Here is a 21,887-nt window from a genome sequence, read left to right as displayed (position 1 = left end):
TCTGGGTTTCTTCTATAATAGTTCAGTGTTTCTCATACTCCAGATTATTGTACAAGAGCAGATGTTGTCTCATTCCTTTTGGTATAGGTCATATATGTTGTATCAGTAAGTTTATGAATACTTTCAGGGTTGTTTATTCAGTAAAGGCTCTCTTTGCTGTTCAGCTGAACACACTATTTTGTTTGATAATGTGAAAGCACATTTAGTTTTTTCCTAACCCATTAGTGTTTGTTTTATTGTGCAAAAGCACTTTTCTGGTGTTTCTGGTGCCCAAGTGAATCCTGGTTTGACTGAACCCAGTATCATAGAGGGTACTTTTATTAATCTTGGATTAAAAATAGTGATAATTATTAGTAGTACATTCTTAGCTTTTTGATGCCTTTATGCTTTAGTACAGTATTGATGCTTGTGCTGTGGCACCTCTCACAGTCTTTGCCAGTTTGATAAGCTATGAACTTCCAACATTCAATTGTGTATGTACTTTTCACTGGGCAATGGGGTGAGGGGCTAAGAGGAGTGAAGTGATAAAAAAAATCAAGAAGAAGCACTAAACTACTTCTTAGTCTACTAAGTATTAAGGCACTTGCAAAACATCATCCTTTCCTGTCTCCCCCTTTTACTTATCCTGAAGGGGAAAAAAAGTAAAAAGTGGGTCGCTTGACATACAAATAGGTGGCAATCAAGCTGGCGTATGAGACTCATTAAAGCAGAATACTCAAGTCTGTATAAGGTGGCTCCAGGAAACACATCAGAAGAGTGGTTGAAAATTAGCCCAGATGTGTAGATATTTTTACTTTGAAGTCTCACCAACCCCCCTTTGAGACTCAACTCATGAGTCCAGCCTCCCTGTGAGGCTTGGCTAAGTAATGAGAGTGTGGTTTTGGACAGCTTACAGGGGAAACCTGATAATTTACACCTCCAGCACTAGTAAAAATCCAGCATAATAAAGTAATTCTGTGGGATGTGAAATTTATGAAACTTTTTTGTTTGTTGTTGAAGCAGAAATAGACAGAGTAGTGCTACTTGCTTTGTAATTCAGAAAAAAAAATGGGTCATGATAGAATTGATTTTTTTTTTAAAGTATGCAAGTAATGGAAATACATGAAACTTCAAAAATGCTTAAATACTGAGGGGTATACTCTGAGATGTGAAAACAAAAAGCAAATTAAACTGATACTGTTTCTCTTAAATGTTCTGTCATTAAGCATTTCAAAGTCTTGGGTTCTAGGTTTTTGACAAATTTAGTCATGGGATCAATTTTTACATTGCAAAGCAGTTTTTTAATAGAAAAGTCAAAGTTATTAATGTTTCATGAGTAAAAACAATGAGGATCAGCTCTTTTTAATACATTAAAGATGTGTATGTTTCAACAGAAGTGTTCAGTACCTGTTAGCAATACCAAAATCTACCAATGGAGGGTAGCAGTAGCCAGCCTTTACAAGCAGCTTAATAGATTTCTTTGTCTTCTGAAGCCTGAAAATTTTCTTATTTCTTCCTATATGTTTTCTTATATATCCTTTTCATGTGTTTCAGGTGCAGATATTTGGAAGTTTTAAAACTGGTTTATATCTGCCTACAAGGTTAGTAATTCTTCAGTGTAAATTCCACACAAGAGAAAAGTGACTTGTTGGACCTGTAACCCTGGGGTTATTTATCTACTCTCCTAGGATCTATTACTTGTGTCAATACTTGTTATACTAAGAAAGTGTTAAGCTATTAGTTCTCTGCAAATGTACAGAAATACAATAAATAAGACTAGTGACTGTAACATGTGTCTATATAGATCTTGCATGTATCAGTAAAAGGATCTGAATTACCATGTGGTCAAAAAAAGGCAAAGGATTTCGCTTCATTAATACCAAGAGAAGATGCTGACCCTAAAAGAAAAGCTAAATTTTATCTCCACAGACAACTAAACTGAAACCTTTAACATTACACTGTTAATGTTAGTGCTGTAGAGAAAATATGACATGCAGAATTAGCTTTTTTCTTTCAGTCTTCTTTTGTGAAATCTGTACAATAGTCAACATCTACCTTTTCCAAATTTATTGCTAGTTTTCATAAAGAAGAGTCTCTACTCAGTGACACTGGCATCTTCTGTGTAGAAATTGTATTTATCACAACTAAATGGAAATGGAGTGAAAGGCTTAAATGGCTGCAGGGGATGAACACATTTAAATAGCATAAATCTGAGGATAACATTTGAGCTGAGTTCCATACTTTGGGAACAGGAGGACATCTAGTACTGACTGCAGGTGATGGATATCCTTGTCATTATTTAATGTTTCTTTGTAAAACAAAGAACCTGACAGATGCTTTAGTACCTGCTTTAGTTTCAGGAGTTTTAGGGAAGTCTAATTTCTCAGTTTCTATTTGTAAAGCCAGAAGTGAGGTATACAAATACTCATTGTTTTCACATTTGGCCTCATTCCTGGCCTTTTAAAATTTTATTTTAAATAGGCTTAATTAAATTTGATTTGATGCTGGTAATGCTACAGAGGTATTCCTAGCCACTTGATGGATGCTGTACTATATTTGCTTGATTGTTTTGAAACAGATGTAACAAAAATGCTTTTCTATTGCAATATGCTGTCTTTCTTGAGTATTTGTTTCAGGTGAGGTTTTGGGGGAGAAAAAATGCAGATACTTCAAATACAGTACATAAACCCACAGGAAACCTTCCTGTGGCAATGCATGCCAAACTTTTAAAATAGTCATCATTTGTGTGTTGGTCATTAATTCACTGTTGCCTTCTATCAAAGCTTCCCTTCACCTTAGGTTTTCCTTACCTCTCAGTAACTGTATAGTTTGTTTAGGTTTCAGGCTTTGGTATTCAGAAGGACCTGAAGTGTGTTCTTAATGCTGTTGGGATTTGCTTTGTATCCATTTACTTAAGCTGCTGTTGAAGGTTTGGGCACACAGTTGTTTTGCTGCTGGATCTCTGCATCCTTTTGAAGGCAGTATTTATGCTCAAGGTGGCAACAGAGCTGCTTTTTCTCTCTCAGTGTGCATCAGAAAAATCTCTCCTGTTTTTAACTGTCAGCAGTGAGTTTAACACTAATTTAGTTTAGAAATGTCCAGCAGCAATTCCTGCTCTCCAAGCCAGTTTTGAACACAGTATTCTGAAAGCAGCCAAGTGCTGCCTGTCCTTGTCAGCCCAATGGTCTGTGGCTGAACTGCTGCTGCTTGGCAGGAGACAGCTCATCTAATGCACATGTAGTTTCTTTGGGATTGTTAAAGTAGTGGTGTTTGTCAACCAGCAGACCTGTACAATCTGTTGCAGGGGGAAGTATTTTAAGCTTTTTTGTGTTTTCTGTTGTGCACTTTTCCATATCACTGAAGTATCCTGCTAGCATAGCTATAGGGTTACACGCTCACCTCCTTCATGTTCCCAGCCAAGCAGGGAAATCAAAGAACTTGGGAAGCAAAGAGGAAGAAGCTCAGGACCTCACAGTAGCCCTCACTGGCTTCAGATGTGACACCAGCCACCTTTTGAGTTTGAGTTCAGGGATTGAATTAGGGTGTCAGCTCCTTGTGTAGTGAAAGGAGTATGTGTGTGCATAGGAAGGAAGTGTAGTGGGATGGAGACACCTCTTCAAGGAGCTGAGTTAATGAGTGAACTTAATTAGGTGGCTTGATCTTACTTAATAGCTTGTTGCTTCCTGAAGTCAAAGTTGCCATGTTTTCTTCTCCCTTTCCTTGCTCCCTGTTCTTGGCACTACAGGACAGAAACTTACCCTGTGCCCTCTGGTGCTCTGATCATCCAGAAAACCAACTTAGAGATGCAAAGAGGCAGGAAATTACCCCAGAATATTCTGGGGGTTCTTTAAAAGGGGAATGAAGAAGGTTTCTGCCAGACCCATTAATAGGTTGAACTGATTTGCTGTGGAATTGGGAAATACCAGGCTTGGAACAAAGGAGGAGACAGGGTCATGCATCTGGGAGTAGAGGACGGGAAACAGGACTTTTCCTTTTGGTGTCAGGCTGTTAAATTGACATTCCTGATTAATACAGCCCAAAGGTGGTGATTCACAACAAGTTAGTTTCTTGCTCTGAATCACTCCAGAGAAGCTGATCCCTCTCTGCTCACAGTGTGGCCTGAGGAGACTAATCTTAGGCTTTGCAGCCTAATTGATTTGTGTTTATCTGTCCTCTCCCCTAGGTAACCTGAAATGTTCTGTATTTCCCCAAGTGTAAGAGTTCATGTCCAACCATTTCCTTGGAAAAATCAGAGTAAATTATTTGGTTAAGCTATGTTCTGTCAGCTTTATTCTAGTTATGTATAGATGTCATTTGTTTGTATTTTAAGTGTATTGGTCTTTAAATTTGAATAAATTTATTTTTTTTTCTATTTCAGTGATATTGATTTAGTTGTGTTTGGAAAATGGGAGACATTACCTCTTTGGACCCTGGAAGAAGCTCTTAGAAAGCACAATGTAGCAGATGAAAACTCAGTAAAGGTTTTAGATAAAGCAACTGTAAGTTTGGGGGAAGAGGGTATTTCCTTGTTCAAAGCTAAATTTCTAATCAAAGAAAGATGTTGGTTAAAAGAATGAATTTTCATAAGCAGAAACTATTTTGTATATTAAATTTGAAATAGATGAAATAGATTTTTTATTTCGTATGATTTTCATTGCTAGTGCAAAAACAAAAGCATTTTTTCTACTGTGGAAATTGTCTGATATTTCATATGTTGCTTTTAAGAGAGATTGGACTAGTCAGTGTTGTGCACTGATGTGTTTAAACTAGTGAATTTCTGGACTGAGTTTTTACATAAGTAAATAATTTTTCTTTTTGCAAGTAAGCAGGTATAATCAATTTTCACATAGAAGTACTAAGTACAGTCTAAATAGGTAGTGGTATGTCTTGCACAGAATAGATTAATTCCATTATAGTTTCATGCCTTTTGCTAATTGTAAGAGTATGTAAGAATACTGGGGTATCTAAGTCACAGCTGTTATTAGGAGAGAGCTCCACTCAGATGGAGCTATATCAGAGTGCTCTCCATATCTTGTACTTCTTGATTGAAGTTCATTTTGGTGAGGAAGTGATGACCCCAGTGACAAGAGTTTTGTCATTTCTGATGTCTCCAGGGCCATTTCTCTGTTTCTCCAGTGTTTGTCTCCCTCTGGTGTCTGTGGTCCCCACCAGAGCTGAGCTGCTGCACCAGCAACTCACCCAAACCAATCCAAAAAGAATCACTGGGAAGGTGAAGCATTAAGTTCTGCTCAGCAGAACACTAAATTGAAAATAGCATTTATGAGTTAGAAAAGCAAAGTTTATGTAAACAGATCAGCAAGGAGAGTGAGTCCTGATTTCACTAGCTACCTCCTCTCTATAAATTCATGAAGCATTTCAGTTTTACTGGTGCATATGAGTTATAAAAGAAACAAAGTGTGTCTTGGAAATCTGTATTGACTTAATGTGTCTTTCTTTTGCAGGTACCTATTATTAAACTGACAGATTCCTTCACTGAAGTAAAAGTTGATATAAGCTTTAATGTACAGAACGGGGTTAAAGCAGCCCAGCTCATCAAAGATTTTATCAAGGTTAGGCAACACTATCATAGAACTACATGCTGAGTATTTGATAACTTAATTTTATTTTCTATTTTACTTTGACTGCATCCTTACTAGACATACACTTTTACTCTGTTATTTTTTGTTGTCTAATAAGGCTGAGGCATGTCCTTAAGTTTTAGATATATTGCCTTAAAAGACATGAACATAAGAATAAAATATGGAGCAGTTTTAATAGTACAATGGTTAAGGAAATTGCACTAATCCCTGTCTTAAGTGTTCTGCTCTTTTAACTGTAGTTCATAGAACTGTGTATTTCTGAATTTCAAGATGGGAGATAGTCTTCTCATGAAAGCCAGAAGGCATTTTTGAGTGTGAAAGAATAAAAAAAAGCTTTTGTGTGTTCCCATTGCCTGGGCTACTTGTGACCCTTTGGCCTTGGGTCAGGGGGTGAGAGGGGTCTGTGCCCCGGGGGTGCAGCAGGAGCTGTGTGTGGCAGCAGGGGCAAGGCTGCAGCCCTGTGGTACCCCCAGCCCAAAGAGCAGAGCAGGTCTGGTGACAGTAGCTGGGGTCAGCTCCCAGTCTGGCCAACGCCTGGCAGACAAGTGCCCAGTGAGGATGTTGAGACTGTGGTTAGGACCAGGATTAGGGTCAGGGTTAGCACCAGTGTGGGGCAACGTGGCTCAGGCAGACAGCACAGGGAACAGCTGAGGTGGGAAGCAGCTCTCAAGCAAAGTGGAGGCACTCCCAGCAAGGCTTCTCACATGGTGCTTTCCCGCAGGGCTGTTTTCCCAGCAGCCTGAGCCCAGGCTGTGCAGCTGTGCCACACCACAGCTGGCCTTGAGCTTGGGCAGCTAAGGAAGAGGTGGCACAGGTGTCTGTGCTGCTGTGGAGGGTCCTTTGTTTGACTTGGAGAAAACTTGGTGTGTTCTTGCCAAGTGACTTCATTGGTGTTCTTGAAGCACCCTCTATAAAACACTTGTGGGGCAATCTCTTGGGTCTTATTTTGTCCCACATAACTTTCAGTATCTAACTGAGGTGTCATATTTGGTATTAGGCTTGGAGAGGCCTCCTTCTCTTCATCCAGGTTATTTAGGAAGTCTGAGGCAGTTGGAGCCTTAGTTAAGGGTATGCAGTTTTCTGAGAAAAATTCCATCTTTCTGTTTTGGTATATACTGATATTCAACACTTCAGCTTGTAACAGGAAGTTCTTAGTAGTTTCAAAATTTCAGTTGAATAGTTAGGGATCTTCAGTTAAATAGGGCTCCCAATACTCACTGTAAGGCTCATGCAGAGAGGTTCTTAGCAAAATTCTTCTTTCCCTTTAATCTTTTTGTAGTCATGGACCTCATGACCCACATCTCATCTGTGACACTAAGGAACTTTTTGGCTGTGTTGATAAAAGCAGTGATATTATTGAGCCTCTTTGCCCCTCCCCTGTGGGGGGTGTACAGAGTGCAGGCATAGCCCAGCCTCCTCTGCTGTCCGAAAGGTCTGTGTTCTCCACACCTCTTAGGGGAATCCATGCAGATAAACCTATTAAAGGACCAGTTACCCAAAGGTATTTCACTCATTTGAAAATGTTACCTGGGTGTAGTAATTTTGAAGGGCTTTCTTTAACTAAGGGCATCCAAAGTACTTCCAGGACAGAAATCTCAGTACACTTTGAGCTGCCCCTCAGTTGGAGCAAGAAAGTTCTGTTACAGATGCCAATATCTCCGTAGTTCTTCCTTTGCTATACTTCTCACTTGTATGAGAAAAGCAAGTGTATTTATATATTCAAACCAAATAGTTCCGATTTTATGATGTAGTAACTTTTTTTTGTTATTAATATCTGCCACCAGAGTCAAACAGGTAAAATACCTGTGTTGATCACAGGCAGGGCACTTGGCTTCTCCCTGTCACTAAAAATGATAGGTTAGAATTATACTTAGCTTTAAGACTGAATATAAAACAGACATTTCAATATGCTCTCTCAGCATCCATTGTATGCTCACATCACAGTATTGTAACAGCTTTGTTTTTCTCTTTCAGAAATACCCTGTGTTACCATTTCTAGTTTTAGTATTGAAACAGTTCCTGTTGCAGAGGGACCTTAATGAAGTATTTACAGGTGGAATTGGTTCTTATAGTCTCTTTTTAATGGCTGTCAGTTTCCTTCAGGTAAGTTCAATGGAATCTATCAATGCCATTGGTGCATAAGGACATCACCTTAAGAAAGAATTTGATCCACCCTTAAATTTAACTATTTAAGCCATCATGTTTATGGGTTTGCACACCCTTTTCATTTAAAATTAGAAATGTCCTGCCTGTCTTCTGTTCTTTCTCTGATGATAATCCTTTTGGTATGAAAGGTGTTTGGAACATCTGTTGGTGTACCAGTGCCAGGCACTGATACATATGCTATTGATACATATGATATGACATATGTCATTCATGGTAAAACAGCTTGAATATTGGGTAACTTACTTGGAACAAGTTCCATAAGGTTGGTGTTAGCTGCAGTTGTCCTTTATAACACTTGATCTCCAGGTCATATATCCTGTATGTGCTTCAACAAATGCAGTGGAATCTGGATTCTCTGGGTTTCTAAGCTGATACCAAACAAACATGTTTTACAACTTTCTCTTAAATCTAATAGAACAAAATGCATGAGCTAAATCTATATTGTTGTGCGTGGGGGAGGAAAATACTGGACAAATATGAAGTAGCTGATTTCTGGCTGTATCAGCCCTGTTCTTTTTCCTGAACTAAATGTTACCTATAACTGTGTTTGCAAGTGTATGTCCATACTACTCTAAAACTTGAGCCTGGAACTGGAGCTCGGTGTTTGCTGAGTGCCTTTGCAGTTCCCTGCTGAGCACAAAAGAAATTAAGGCAACAGGCATATAGTTTAAAAGCAAAATCTCTCCCAACCCCATTTTTTTCTTATATTGAGTAACAGCATTTCCATTTGCTCATTTTAAAAAAAAAAAAAAAAGTCAGGTTTCATCTCTGTTACGATTCTGAGCTGGTTTTGTTCACAGTCTCTCAGGCTGCTTACTTAACAGCAGAGGGGGTCCTATATATAGCTGTGCACATGGGAAGCCTGTATTTGTATTGCAGACCCAGTTTTGTGAGGTGCAAATATCTGCATGATATTTTAACCTGGCAAGAACCCTGCCATTAGTGCTGGAAGTTCACTTATTGGACTTAAAGTTAAAATGCAAGAAGATTAGTGCTTGACAGCCTTTTTTTAAAGAGATAATTATTGTATAAAAGTTGTCGCAGTATCTTAAAGATGCAAAACTGCTTAATCAAGGGAAAATACTATGTTTAGACATATTTGCTTTATGTTATATTATTTATTACTGTATTTAGACATGTTTTCTGTGAAAAAGAGAAAGCGCTTTAAACTTGAAGTCTTAAAAAATGATTTTTTTTTCTCTCTTCTTAATAGCTGCATCCCAGGGAAGATGCCTGTATGCCCAATGCCAACTATGGTGTTCTTTTAATAGAGTTTTTTGAATTATATGGACGTCACTTCAATTATCTGAAGACTGGAATCCGAATAAAGGATGGTGGCTCTTACGTTGCCAAGGATGAAGTGCAGAAAAGCATGTTGGATGGCTACAGACCATCAATGCTGTACATCGAGGATCCCTTACAGCCAGGTACCCTCAGAAACCAAAATGGAATAACAGTACTTAAATGTGTGATAGATGCAGTGCAGGATTTTTTTTTTCTTTGTTTATTGTACTTTTACCCAGAGAATTGCTGGTTTGGACTTCTGTACATGTAAATATCTATAGATCTTTTAAGCTCTTTCAAATATTTATGCTTTATGCTAATCCTGTCCTACAAGAGGTGATTGCAGTTAGTTGGGACTTAAGGGCAATTTTTAAAAGAGATTACTGTCTCCTGCCTGAAAGGTGATAACCACAGTTTCAACCTTACTCATTTATTTGTATTCTTATTTTAAGGTAATGATGTTGGGAGGAGTTCCTATGGTGCCATGCAAGTGAAGCAGGCTTTTGATTATGCCTATGTTGTTCTGAGCCATGCAGTTTCCCCAATAGCTAAATATTATCCTAACAACGAAACAGAAAGGTAAAGTCTCTGATTCTAAATCTCAGACATTCATTGCTTGTATTTTTCTGTGTCTAAAAATTAATTGTGGTGATGGTTTTGTTTTTTTCCTGGTTTGCAGTATATTAGGGCGAATAATTAGAGTAACACAAGAAGTGGCCACATACAGAGACTGGATATCCAAGCAGTGGGGAATGCAAAGCAGGACAGAATCTTCATGTAATGGTGAGTTTTGACTCAGCAGGGCTGAGGGGGGAAACTTCCTTCACAACTTGATTGTATAGATTTTGTTGTTCCTTTTGCCTCACATAAGGCAATGTGTGCATCTTAATAGCAAGTTCCTTTTTTGTTCAGTATTCTTGTCTTTTCATCCAGAAAAGTCAGATTTCTACAAGAGTAAAGTGGCCCATCTTTATTGTACTGCAATAGATTTGGTCAGTAGAGAGGTCTGTAAAGAGTGCTGCCTTCCAAAAGGAGACTTTGGAAAAACTTCCAATTTAATTTACTGCATTGTCACTGTCACATTTCCTGTGTCCTTCAAATGTGGACAAGGTTTTAAAAAGAATTACTGGGCATTCTAGTTTAAATCTGAATTCATAACTTCTGTGGTTTTATTCTTCATTTAAAGTCTAACATACCGTATGTGTACGGAAGCAATACTTAAACCAGGATTCACTATATAAGTGGAATAAGTATTTTAAACAGGAAAGTCCTGAAATATCAACTATGTTTCTTGTTTTGAATAAATGGAAGCACACAAAATCTAGCCAGGGAACTTGATGACAATGCCAATGCCCTTTTGAATCACCTTTAATCCATTGCCCATCTTCTGACTTTAGCAGTCAGTTGCCACCCTCTCTTGGTGCAGGTGTGTCTGCTGTCTGGAAGTTTTCAAACTAAAATTAATTTTAATACTCTGCAATTAATTTTCGAATTATGCCTATCAGAAGTGTTCTCTTGTTAGTGATTAATCAGAGAAGATGTTGCAACTACCCATTCTTTTGGCTAGGTTGAGATTTTGTTTGCTTGTTTTTAGAACCTGTGTTAGTGATTTGTCAGCTGAATGTGCTCTGTGCCATTCGTGCTGTCAGCCTGCAGGCCCTGGTGGCCCTGCTGTCCCTGGGAATGGCAGACAGCCGGTGCTCAGTTCCAGGAGCTCCCATCACCTCCCTTTTAGCTGCCTACATGCAAATACAGCTGGTGGGGCAACACATGGACATTATGTGAATCTCTAACTCCTAAGTGTCTTATTTGAGATAAAACAGCAATCAAAAAAAGAAAAATAACCCTGTATGAGGAAGGTAATGGTGACAGTTACAGTGGTTGTCATGTTGATATAGTTTAGATTTAAGTTCCAATTCTTTTTTTTTTTTTTTAAGGCAGAGCTTAGTGAGATATGAGAGTTCTTGTATCTTGAATTTTCAATGTGGGAAATCATACAAAGCAATGAGGCTTACTTGGAGTTCTTCTGATACTAGCAGCTCCAGCAGAAGAAAAATGGGAGTTGCTGAGTATTGGGCATATAGGAACAGAATTTAAACCTGTGTATTTGATTGCTGTTGAGGCGTGGCATGAAGCAATCTGCAGCAGCACATCTGAACTTTGTTACTGCCTTCTTCCATGTTTTCTGTCCCTAATTTCCATCTTGAACCATGGGCAATGCTCTGTGCATTAGCGAAGCCTATCAGGAAGCCACCACCCATGTGGGAGGTGCTGGCCTGCAGTGCACACACACGGATGCGCTCTCGTGTGTCTGCATGGATTTAGGGTGTGGATGTGTGCAGATGTCTGTGCATGTCCTGTGGGATGTAACATGTATTACATATCTTAGGGGGTATATTAAAAAACCCCAAGGCAGCATATTTTTGCAGTTTATGTGTGGTGATGTTTCTGTTTTGTTTTTATTAGGTAATGGAGTAACCTTGATAGTAGATACTCAGCAGCTGGACAAATGCAACAATAATCTTGCTGAAGAGAATGAAGCACTGGGAAAGCCTAGGAATAAAACTTCAGAAACACTTAGTAAACATTCTTCAAATTCTTCATCAGGTCCTTTATCATCATCATCATCCACACTGTCCAGCTCTAGTGATGTAGTAAGTACTGGAGGTTTTCTGACTTGGCTTTTTAAAATTTCTTCAGGGTTTTTCTCTTCTGATTTATATTGTCACAGAATACATTTTGGAAGCTCACAGTCCTAGTCAGTTAATTCATCCAGAATCCTAACTTGCATAAGATGCAAACTCTTATGCAATTTCGACACATGTAAGTTGCAGTGTGTTTTTGATACAATACATGTAGAAAGTGACTGTAGTAGATACAAAGTTCCACAGCCCTCTTTCCTCTGGGAAAACTGTATTTCAAAAACAAATAAGACTGGTAGTTCTAAGCCACATGCTTTAAAAAACAAACAGGCCTAAAGCCTTGAAAAAAATTTGTTGGGGAATTCTATTTAAAAAACAAAAGGCAAATCTCAAAACCAAAATCACACATTTTTAAATCTGTTTACTCGATAAGAATTCTGGATTGAAAGAATTTTAATATCTAGTAAAATAAACAAGTTTTCAATTTTGTCCATTGTTAGCTTTCTTTTTAAAGGAAAACTCACTTTTAGAAAAACTCACTCTTAAGAAAAACTCACTAATCCTTTACATTTTCCTGAAGGATTCTGATGGAACACCTTGCAAAACCTCTAAACAGTTGAGTTGTCGTCAGTCTACCACAAACAGAGTGGGGTCACAAGAAGTGTCACTGGAATCCTCCCAGTCAAGTGGGAAAACACAAAATAGCCAAACAGCCAATACATCCAGCAACACGAACAAATCTCAGGTTTGTGGAATGTTTGAAACAACAACTGTGTAGATTATTTGAATATTACACATATCCCCCACGGAAGGGTAACTTGTTCTGGAAAGGGAACACTGCATTTTTCACCTCCCTTTTGCCCCACTAAAAAGGTTCCAGCACTGATTGTATCTAAAGCCACCTCGTTCTCTGTTTAGCTTGCGCAGATGAATTTGCAACCGTGGCTTTCCCAGCTTTAAAATAGATGAAATTGGTCTGATTTTATTTTGGGACACCAAATTTTCCAGAGGTGTACAGCTGTGTTGCACCCATTTCCTCTTTTGAAAAAAGCACGTCAGTCCAGTTTTGATTGCAAAATTTGAGAAATTAGGTGTGCCTACACTCAGTGAAAAGCAGTTAGCAAAAATGTATGTTTAAAACTCTGACTGGCTGCTCTTTTAGCTGGTGATAACTTGTTGATCTGTCTTCCACTAAGGGAGGTAAAGATTCTTTGCTGATACGTGACATTCCCCCTCATTTTCTCCTATAGACAAACATCTTTATGATGACACCCATCAGAGCTTATGCATTTAGGAGATTTCCCACGTTGAGGAATGCTTCTATGGCAACTCAGTATTCTGGAAACATTATATGCCTCTATATACAATATACTCTGGATATATGCAGTCTAAATTCTTCCACTTTTTCAAAATTTAGAACTTTTATGTTTGAAACATAGTCCAGAACCCTCTGGAATACTATTCCTGAAAATAATTCTGAAGTCATGCCTCTTATTTGCTGATGATCTGTCTTCTAACAAGACAATTCACACACTAGGCCTTGGCTATGCCATGAATGTGTGTTTGTGTTATTGGGCAGAACTAATTCCAGGCTGGAATGTGCATGTGCACGATCTGACATACCCTACATCTCTGAAAAGATGTGGCATAAGATTAGTCCTGGATGAGATTTGAGCAATCTTCCTCTATTGTCTTGGATTATGGACGTTTCTGTAAAACACCTTTATCCTTTCCAAAATTCTAAGTGCTCTGCTCTTTTCTCTGGACTCATTTTGGGGCCAGAGATGAATATTGGTTTGCAAACACCCAAGTGGGAGATTGGCAGTGCTGTGCTGCTGTCTCAGCAATGACCAGGCTTCCTTTGCCGTAGCAAGTTTTTCAGTTGTGCTGTTTTCAGAAGTCACCATGCTCGTTATCCAGAAGCAGGGATGTGTGATTGCAATGCTTTATTCTCATGGATTTACCATGTTCTCTTTCTTCCACAGCATGGATCTGCACGGTTATTTCGCTCTTCTAACAAAGGCTTCCAAGGTCCAACAAACTCAAGCCACGGTACCTCAGTCACAAACAAACAACACCAAGGCAGCAAATCACACCATCAGTTTTTCCACGGCAAAAAGAGGAAACACAAGAGGGATGCAGCTCTGTCAGACCTTTGTAGATAGTTGCCTACTTTATGACTGTTCTTCTGTGTGCAATGATCTCATGCTACAGGATAGTTTGATAGTGACTCCTTGGATCTCTTCTGGAGCTTCAGACTGTTCAGACATAGATTAGCAACTGCATTTTTTTTTCCCAGCTCGCCACGGAACGGAACATGAAGATTGATCACTGCAAAAAAAAAAAAAAAGGAAAAAAAAAAAGAAAAAATGGAAAAAAAAGGAAAAAATAATTTTTTAAAAAGAGGAAAAAGGCTGCTCATTTGATAAGTCATATGCTACAACAGGGTCATTTAGGATATAAAAGCTTGAATGTAAAATAAATGTATTTCCCATCAGCTCATGCTGACCTGTAGAGATAGTACTCAGTGTGTCTAGGGGGTGGTAACAAACAAATAAAACACAAAAAAATAGGAAAAAAAAGGCAAAAAATTGTATTTTGAGGGAAACCCAGCCTTTAAAGGTGAAAGTAATTTGTGCATGATTTTTTAATTATTTTTGCATATACTTACCATTTTATTGTGTATATATAGATGACCATATAGGAAAACTGACATTTGTAATAGTGGATTTGTTAATACTTTTTACATAACATTACTGTTTAAATTGTAAACATAAATTTTTCTCAGGATTAGTTTGGAAAATAATCTGAATTGTCATCTTAACATCCATATAAAGAGACTAGGTATATTGCTCAGAATTTCTTTTCTTGGCATTTGGAAGATCTAATAGAACTTTTGATCTGCAAAAGCTGTTCCTCTGAAAGAAAGGTTTATGGTGGCAAATGAAGATTTTCATTTGTATAAAGTGTACATGTACTTTGTGTAGACACTGAGCTTGTCATCGCTGAGAAGTAACCTTCACCTTGTTTTCTAGAGTGCCATCATTTCAGGCAATGGGGTTTTATAGTTGCATCCTTCTCTTCCTCCCCTTAGTGGTCTTTCCTTGACCCTTCCTTCTTTTTTTTAAAGAAACAACATAAGGCCACTCGGGGTTTTTTTGTTTGATTGATGGTGGTGATTGTTTTCTTTTTTTTGGTTTTAAAAAAACAAAACAACGAAACTCAGTTTGTTACAGACGTTTGCATTCCTGGGCTGCTTTAATCCCATGCCTCCTTGTTTGTGCCTTTCCTCCCCCTTCCAGGTCTGGGTTTTTTTGTCTTTTATATTTTTGCTAACTCCTGTAGGAGGATGATAACTGTTGAAGCTTTAAGTAAATTTTACAATTAAAGTATTTTTTTCTCACTCCCCTCTTAGGCATTTTTATATTTACACTTAATTACTAAAAACAAAACAAACCAATTTCAAATAGTGAAATATACTTTGTATTGCCTTAACGACCCAAACCTTTCATATCTCATAATATTTCTTCATTGACCTAGTTCTCATTTCATTGAAACTCCACATGTGTGTGGTTCAGTCGCATCACAAGTCTAGGTTGCAGTACCTTTGATGCCATGAATGCGAATGAAATGTAAAATTGCACTCACAAGCATAGTTTGGAACAGGAGTTGGGACACTTCAGTGGTAGAGAGTTAAGTGGCATTTACTTTCACATATTTCTGTAAAGAGGAAAGTCTGTACTTGGCGTATGTGGCTGTATTAAATGCAGCAGTTCTGAGATGATGCTTTTATAAAAAGTACTGTTAGCTTTGAGAAACTTTTTATATACATTTACAGAATACTACAGACCAACCTGACCTTCATGGGCGCTAATGAGTGCAATGATTTTTAAAGTAAAATGAGACCAGAACTGATGTCATCACTTAAATTAATAAACATTTTCAATGTGTTAAAGTGTTTTACTTCAAAAAGGAAAATATATATATATTCCAAAAATACAGAAAGTCATAACATGTACTCCAACACTAAGCTTAAGTGATGTTAATTTGACAATTTTTTTTTTAATTTTTAGAGTCATATTTTAATTTGATCAGATAATTTTATCAAGATGTTCAGCTTTTCTTCATAGAAACTAGTAAAAGTTGTACCACATTATGCATAATCACTATTTATTTTGTTTTAGATTATTGTGAATGTGTAGACTTATGTTCACCGCTTAGGGAACAATTATTTATAAATTATATTAATCCAGTATTGTTAGCTGCTATTAGCAAAACTGTTCCAAAACTTAATACTTGCAAAGATCTGTATCGCATTTACCACACTGAAGTGTTTTTAAAAGAATCACCCTCATTGTTGAAAGCAAGTGTACTCCTAGGGTGCAGATATTAGTGTTCCAATAAGCATGTGATAATTTTAAGGTGGTGGTAGCGGGAAGATAATCTTGATTCCATTGGGAATCTTAGGTTTGCCTCAATTTATGGTTTTCATAAATTTAATGGAAAATAGCTTTTCCTGGACTGCTCAAGTTTCTTTTTGGTAAACAGTATCTTTCTAAAAGAAAAAAAAAAAAAGAAAAAAAAAAAAAAAAAAAAAGCATGAAGGAAAAATTGAGGTATTTTACATTGCCTCAAATGACCAGCATTGTATTCATAAAATACTGTATATCTTGCAAAACTTTATTTAAACGGAACAGTTGAACTGTTCGTTTTTCAATCTGAAGTAAAATACTTTCAAGACCTTTTAGTTTGCCTGCTCATTTGTCTTGTACATTTCATCTCTGTATTTGACTCAAGTCTAATTCCTTTTTGAGTTTCAATACTTTTGTGAAGATTTTGTGAATATATGAAAAAAATAAATGTTTAATCTAACTACTGCAGTTTATCAGCATTCTTGACACCCTGTCTTCCCCTTCACAGCACTGTGGAAAGAGTTACTTGAGTAACATTTTTCGTACTGTCGGGGTCCTTCCCCAGTTGAGTCCTGGGTCCTCTGCTTGGAGTTTGGAAGCTGATTTTGTTCAGGTGGCCCTGGTCTGCTGTTTTTGCTTTCAAGAGAGCTGGAGCAGAGTCTGTAAGCCCGAGAATAAATGGAAGAATGTACACGTGTAAAGGTTTCTTTATGTATGGTTTTTGTCTAATTTTCATCCTCAAATACACAGGAAACTTGTGGAAGGATCCGTTGTCTTCTGAACTTGGCTTTGGGGTGGTGTTGCAGCAGCAGGGGGTTTGTGTAGAACTATGCAAGAGTTAATTGGATTTGCTTCCAGCTAAACTCCATGTTCAGCAATTCCTGAAGTGTGGCTGATGTTACTGAAGTGTGTTCTTGTTGATGTCTTCCCTTCGGAGATGTGCACATACTACAAGTTCTGGTAGTCTTTCTTCCCTGACCATTGGAAGTACATAAATAACCTGAAATGTTTATGTATCTTCCTGTTCGGCATGAAATTGATTTGCTGAGAATCTTAATTGAAAAGAAAATTGATCAAATGGTGTTTATAGTTAAAGATCTGTGTATTTGTTAATTGTCAGTCATTCTCCCTTGTGGCAGAAAAGAAGCTGAAATGTAAGTAAATCTTCCTTCTGAGACAAGACTTGATTCTGTTTCCTCAGAATTTACAGCTCAGGTTTTTAAATACTGAAAACCAAGCTTGTTATCTTTAGAAAATAATAGTAGTCCAGTGGCTGGTGGCAACTTTTTTAATGTACTTTCAAAATGGACTTTTTCCATTTTATATCTGGAGTCACCATGACTGTATCCTAAATATAGTGTGAGCAGCTGGTTAGAAAATAGTCTCCAACTTTATTTCTTAAAGAGTAAAAGCTATAGGAGATAAAGTGTGTAATTACTCGAGAAGGGAGTATATTTACCTATTTAGAGACTGTAGCAAAAAATAAATTCAATTATTCCAGCTACTGTTAAAGGGCAAAAAGTGATTATTCTGCTGATTCCTAGAACTCAATTCTTCTGCTTAACAATGCAAAATAATATTCTAATAATCAAGTTTAGTGTGTCTTAAAACTTCATCTTGAAAGTGCAGGTTTTGAGAGCTTTATATCCTACTTAATTTGTAGTGTTTTCACAAGGTTTCCTCAAAAATGTTTTCTGAGTGCAGTGACCTAAGTGTAAGTGTGTCTTGACTCTCTTTCCAGGAGCCATTTACTGGCAGTTCTGACAATTACATTATTCATGATTTCATCTACAAGTTGAAAACAGCTTTGCTGTTCTCGTGATGCTTAATTTCATCATGGCTGTAGATTTTCCTTTTGCCAAAGTGCCTTAGGCTCTTCCCCGAAGTAATTTGCTCTGAGCCTAATGAACTAACCTTCAAAGTTGATTGTTAGGATGTTTGAGATGATCCCAGAGAAAGAAATATCCAACACCAAGAATCCTTTGCAAGTTACTTAATGTCCTGAGTAACACAGGAATTACAATTGGAATGGCTTTGTTGAGTCTTTACAAGCCCAAAGTTTCTGTCAAATATCTGCTTGAAAATAGAAAGGAGAGTGCCCGAAAGTGTCTGTTACTTGGGCATGGTAATGCTAGATAATATACATTTCAGATTACTCTAAAATTTAGATCAGTTATTTTAAAAAGCTTTGATTTTAATTGTTTGTATATTTAGTGGTTGGCCCACCATGATCATTTTGTCAATCTGTGAACTCAAAAAACTCCAAAAAGGAGAAGTGTGGTGCGTTTGTTGGGCACCTTGGCCATGCTGTTCCATGGGCCTTTCTTTTGGCAATAGCCAGCTAAGAGATGGCCTGTTCCCATTTGCTCCTTCCCTGTAGCAGGGCAGGATATGGATGAAACCAGGCAGGAATAAGATTGTGAATTTTACTTTGCTGTAAGTTAATTACTGAAAGCTGATGGGATTCTGAAAATCATTTAGGTACACACAGAAGTAGGGGAAGATGAAAAATCTTATCCTCTGCATAAAAGCCATTTGGAGGAATGGCATCTTTCTGCTTCCAAGATGCATGAAAGTGAGGTGCTGTGGGTCCCCTTGCTCAGGCATTACCTGTGGGATACGAATGACCTCAGCAATGAATCTCTTGAAGGTGTCTCTGCTCTGCAGCAGGTCTAAATAGCTTTTCACATTTGAAACTTGCTGCATTGAGTTTCCTAATCCTTTTTTCAACTGAGCCCACCTTTGTTTTTTTGGTGCTAAATGTGACATTTATCAAATCCTGTCCAACAGGTTATAGTGAAGCACAAAGGGGATTCAGATTGTTAGTGCTTTAAGAAGGGAATTTTCTGCTGCTACAGCAGCTCTTTAAAGGAAAATAGACCCAAAACCCCATTGATTAAGCAGGCTGAAGTAGGAATGTGTCCCCCTGCCCTCACATATCCACATTTGAAGCTAGTTTCTGTGTAAATTATTCGACAATCTAATGTTGGGATGTGAGGCTGAGTTTTTTAGTCCTTCTGTATAATGAAGTCCTACTTTCCCATAGTGCAAAACTCTGCCAGAAAAAATACTTGACTCTGTGCAAGAGCTGGCTTGTAAAGAATGCATTTCTGTGGTGAGAAATCTGAGGAACCATGAGTGCAGATTTGGTGAGTGCTTGCCTATTTAAAATAAATAAAATGCTCTTGTGTGGGTATATAAAATGACTTTTGCTTCTGTATGAAGCAATGTTTGACTCTTGAGCTTAAAGATCATTAAGCAATCAAATGCTTCTGAATAGGTATTAATGAAACTAATCTGTGCTCTCGCCTGCATTTTCCCAGGTCTAAAGTTCAGTTGTTGTGCTAGATTTGATGACAGTGAAATCTGAAAATAATCCTGGTTCAAATTGCTCGTTTATGCTGCCTGGCAATGTAATACAAAAATATCTGTGCTGAACTTAAAGCTCCCATCTTAAAAAGACAAAACCAAAATCCTCAAACAAATCCATCTTGCTGGTCTGTACACAACAGATTATTGCAGGAGTGTGAAGAAATATTTTTCTTACAAAAAGACATGATGTGGTTTAGGTGAAATGTGCATTAATTGTTACTGTTTTAATTTCCCTCCTCCTGTGACCTATTTCCAAACAGGACTGTTGTTCATTCTTACAGCAAGTAGGAGACTGATTAAGGCTGGTTTGAGTTTTTTCCCTCTTCACCATAGTGGATCTTGAATCAAGCTCCTTTGTGGTTGCCTGGTAATCAGTATGAAAAGACATTCTCAGTCAGAAAAATCAATGGCTAACTCAACAGCAGGTAGAAATCTTTCATATTGTCTTCATGATTGCTTTTCCTTTTCAAAATTTTTCGCAGTGCACAGGAGGAATAACTTATAAAATAATGTACTTATTTCTATAAGATCCTTTTCATCCCAAAGTCTCTTACTAAACCGATGTTATGATATCAACTTTTATCTATAAAGCACAATTGCTGAAAATTTCGAGTATGTCTGACCTGCAGTGTGTGCCACCTACTGAATCACTTCTGTGCAGTGTCTAAGCCACCAACTCCAACTACAAAAGGTAGTTTGAAGGCTCCTGCTTTATAATGTTGTTTGTATGCAGACAGTAGCACCTTCAGGTAGTGGTAACTACCCACAGAATCCCACTAATCTAAGGGTAGAGCTGAGAAAACTGAATTTTGTTGCAAAGTAATATTGGCACAATGTTAATAGGGTGAAAAGCCAAGGTGGTAAGAGCAATCCTGGCTCCAAGAAAAGGCTACCCTGGCCTCTTTCTGTTGTGCAAAGGGGCAGCTTTGGCTCGGGCAGAGACCACACTGCCCTGGACCTGCTCTCCCTACACCAAGTGCTTTTAGCACTTGGCACTTGACTTTTAAGTCAGTACTTCTGAACTCTTCATAACAAAGTCACATGATGGTCTGTCAAAAGCAGAACAAACTTCATGGAGAGTTCAGGCAAATACAGTTGTTGGGAATCTGGAAGCTGAGGCATTAAGTGAAAAAGAAGGAATCCAATCTTTGCAGTTACACTGAGCACTGGTCTGATAACTTTACCTTGCATGGACAGTCTGATTTTTAAAGGAACAAACCAAAACAACACCTAAATCTTCAAGTGCATTATTGCACTTTATTTCTATTGAATAAAGTGATATTTTAGGTTACCATTTTAGAGGAGTATTTTTGAAGTAAAAGCAATAGAAAACAATAACAAGTCATGAAATAATGCAGTTCTATAGTTTCTGTATTATGTATTTATTTTTCTAATTCTCACACTTAGACATAAAAAACTGTCCACAAAAAAACAGTAGTTGTGAACTGTAATTACTGTATTGGTACATTTGTGAGAGTCTTAATGTTCTGGTGCTGCTTAGTGAGGGAAAACTGTAATATTGTGATGAGCTGCTGGAACACTAAAAGGACATAAATTAGAACTGATGTTTGTTTCTTGGACGTCATTATTGGAAAGTTATTCATTTTAATTTCTTCTTTAGCGTCTTCATCAGTGTCTCAGTTTTTACAGGCTTTTCCTACCTTGGTGCCTCATCTGGCCTGTGTAGCACATCACGGCTGTCCTGTATCCCAAACTGGCTGCTGGCCTTCCTTGAGATTAAATTTTATGAGCTGGATGGATCATTTTTAAAGACAGAGAGTATCCATTTTGGATACAGTCCTGTTATAAGCTAGCCAGGTTTCTTCCCAGTTCAGTAGTCTATCCACATGGAAAAAATTTATTGTAATGCCAGCACAACTGACTGTGATGTGGACATGCTAAAGCACCAGACAATCCTTACCTCATGAAACTAATCACTGCCCAGATGATTTCAGTTAATAATGTGTTGTACTGAAAAGAAGTGTAGTGACGATGAGTATAATTTTAAGTTTACTATATCAATAAATTCTAAGATTTTACTGCAAAGGAGAGAAACCTTTGCTGTTGGAAATTTTAGGTTACTCTTTTGCCTTACTCTAAGAATTGTGACAGCCTGTTTTTTTTTAATTTAAGGGGAGTTCTTCCACTGATGTCAGTGACAGCAGGCAGGACTCTGATTTCAGTATAGTAAGAAACTAAAGTATTTTCCACCATAGTCCCTCTCAGCTTTGGCACAGTTATTATATTGTTTTCTTTGAAAATACCAACTACTTGGAAGAGAACACACTCCATTTCTCAGCATAAAGGAAAATAAAGGGTGGGTTATGTTTTTACTTTGTATTCTCTCTTTTATAATCTCCATTGTGGTCTAAATAAGCTAATCTTCAAGGAATAAGTTACTTTCGTTAGCTCAGTGAGGTAATATGAAAGGC

The 21,887-nt window shown here is 37.7% G+C and overlaps 1 protein-coding gene across 1 annotated transcript in view; it reads left to right on the top strand.

Annotated features, from left to right (window-relative positions):
* TENT4B (terminal nucleotidyltransferase 4B) overlaps window positions 1-16,543 on the top strand; it is a 33,243-nt gene extending 16,700 nt beyond the window's left edge. Inside the window, exons 4-13 of the mRNA XM_042027533.1 lie at window positions 1,534-1,580; window positions 4,358-4,478; window positions 5,442-5,549; window positions 7,554-7,682; window positions 8,959-9,172; window positions 9,482-9,608; window positions 9,709-9,812; window positions 11,496-11,683; window positions 12,252-12,416; window positions 13,657-16,543. Coding sequence (XP_041883467.1) covers window positions 1,534-1,580; window positions 4,358-4,478; window positions 5,442-5,549; window positions 7,554-7,682; window positions 8,959-9,172; window positions 9,482-9,608; window positions 9,709-9,812; window positions 11,496-11,683; window positions 12,252-12,416; window positions 13,657-13,836 — 1,383 coding nt within the window. The 3' untranslated portion in view covers window positions 13,837-16,543. The remainder of the gene's footprint in view (window positions 1-1,533; window positions 1,581-4,357; window positions 4,479-5,441; window positions 5,550-7,553; window positions 7,683-8,958; window positions 9,173-9,481; window positions 9,609-9,708; window positions 9,813-11,495; window positions 11,684-12,251; window positions 12,417-13,656) is intronic.
* The last annotated feature ends 5,344 nt before the right edge of the window (window positions 16,544-21,887 follow it).

The sequence above is a fragment of the Corvus kubaryi genome, unplaced genomic scaffold (assembly GCF_017639235.1).
Source record: "Corvus kubaryi isolate FWS band 111438036 unplaced genomic scaffold, C.kubaryi_AGA036_p1.0 37300, whole genome shotgun sequence".
In the NCBI taxonomy this organism is placed as follows: domain Eukaryota; kingdom Metazoa; phylum Chordata; class Aves; order Passeriformes; family Corvidae; genus Corvus; species Corvus kubaryi.
The sequence above is the reverse complement of the archived record's forward strand: the minus strand, read 5'-3'. Positions and strand labels throughout refer to the sequence as shown.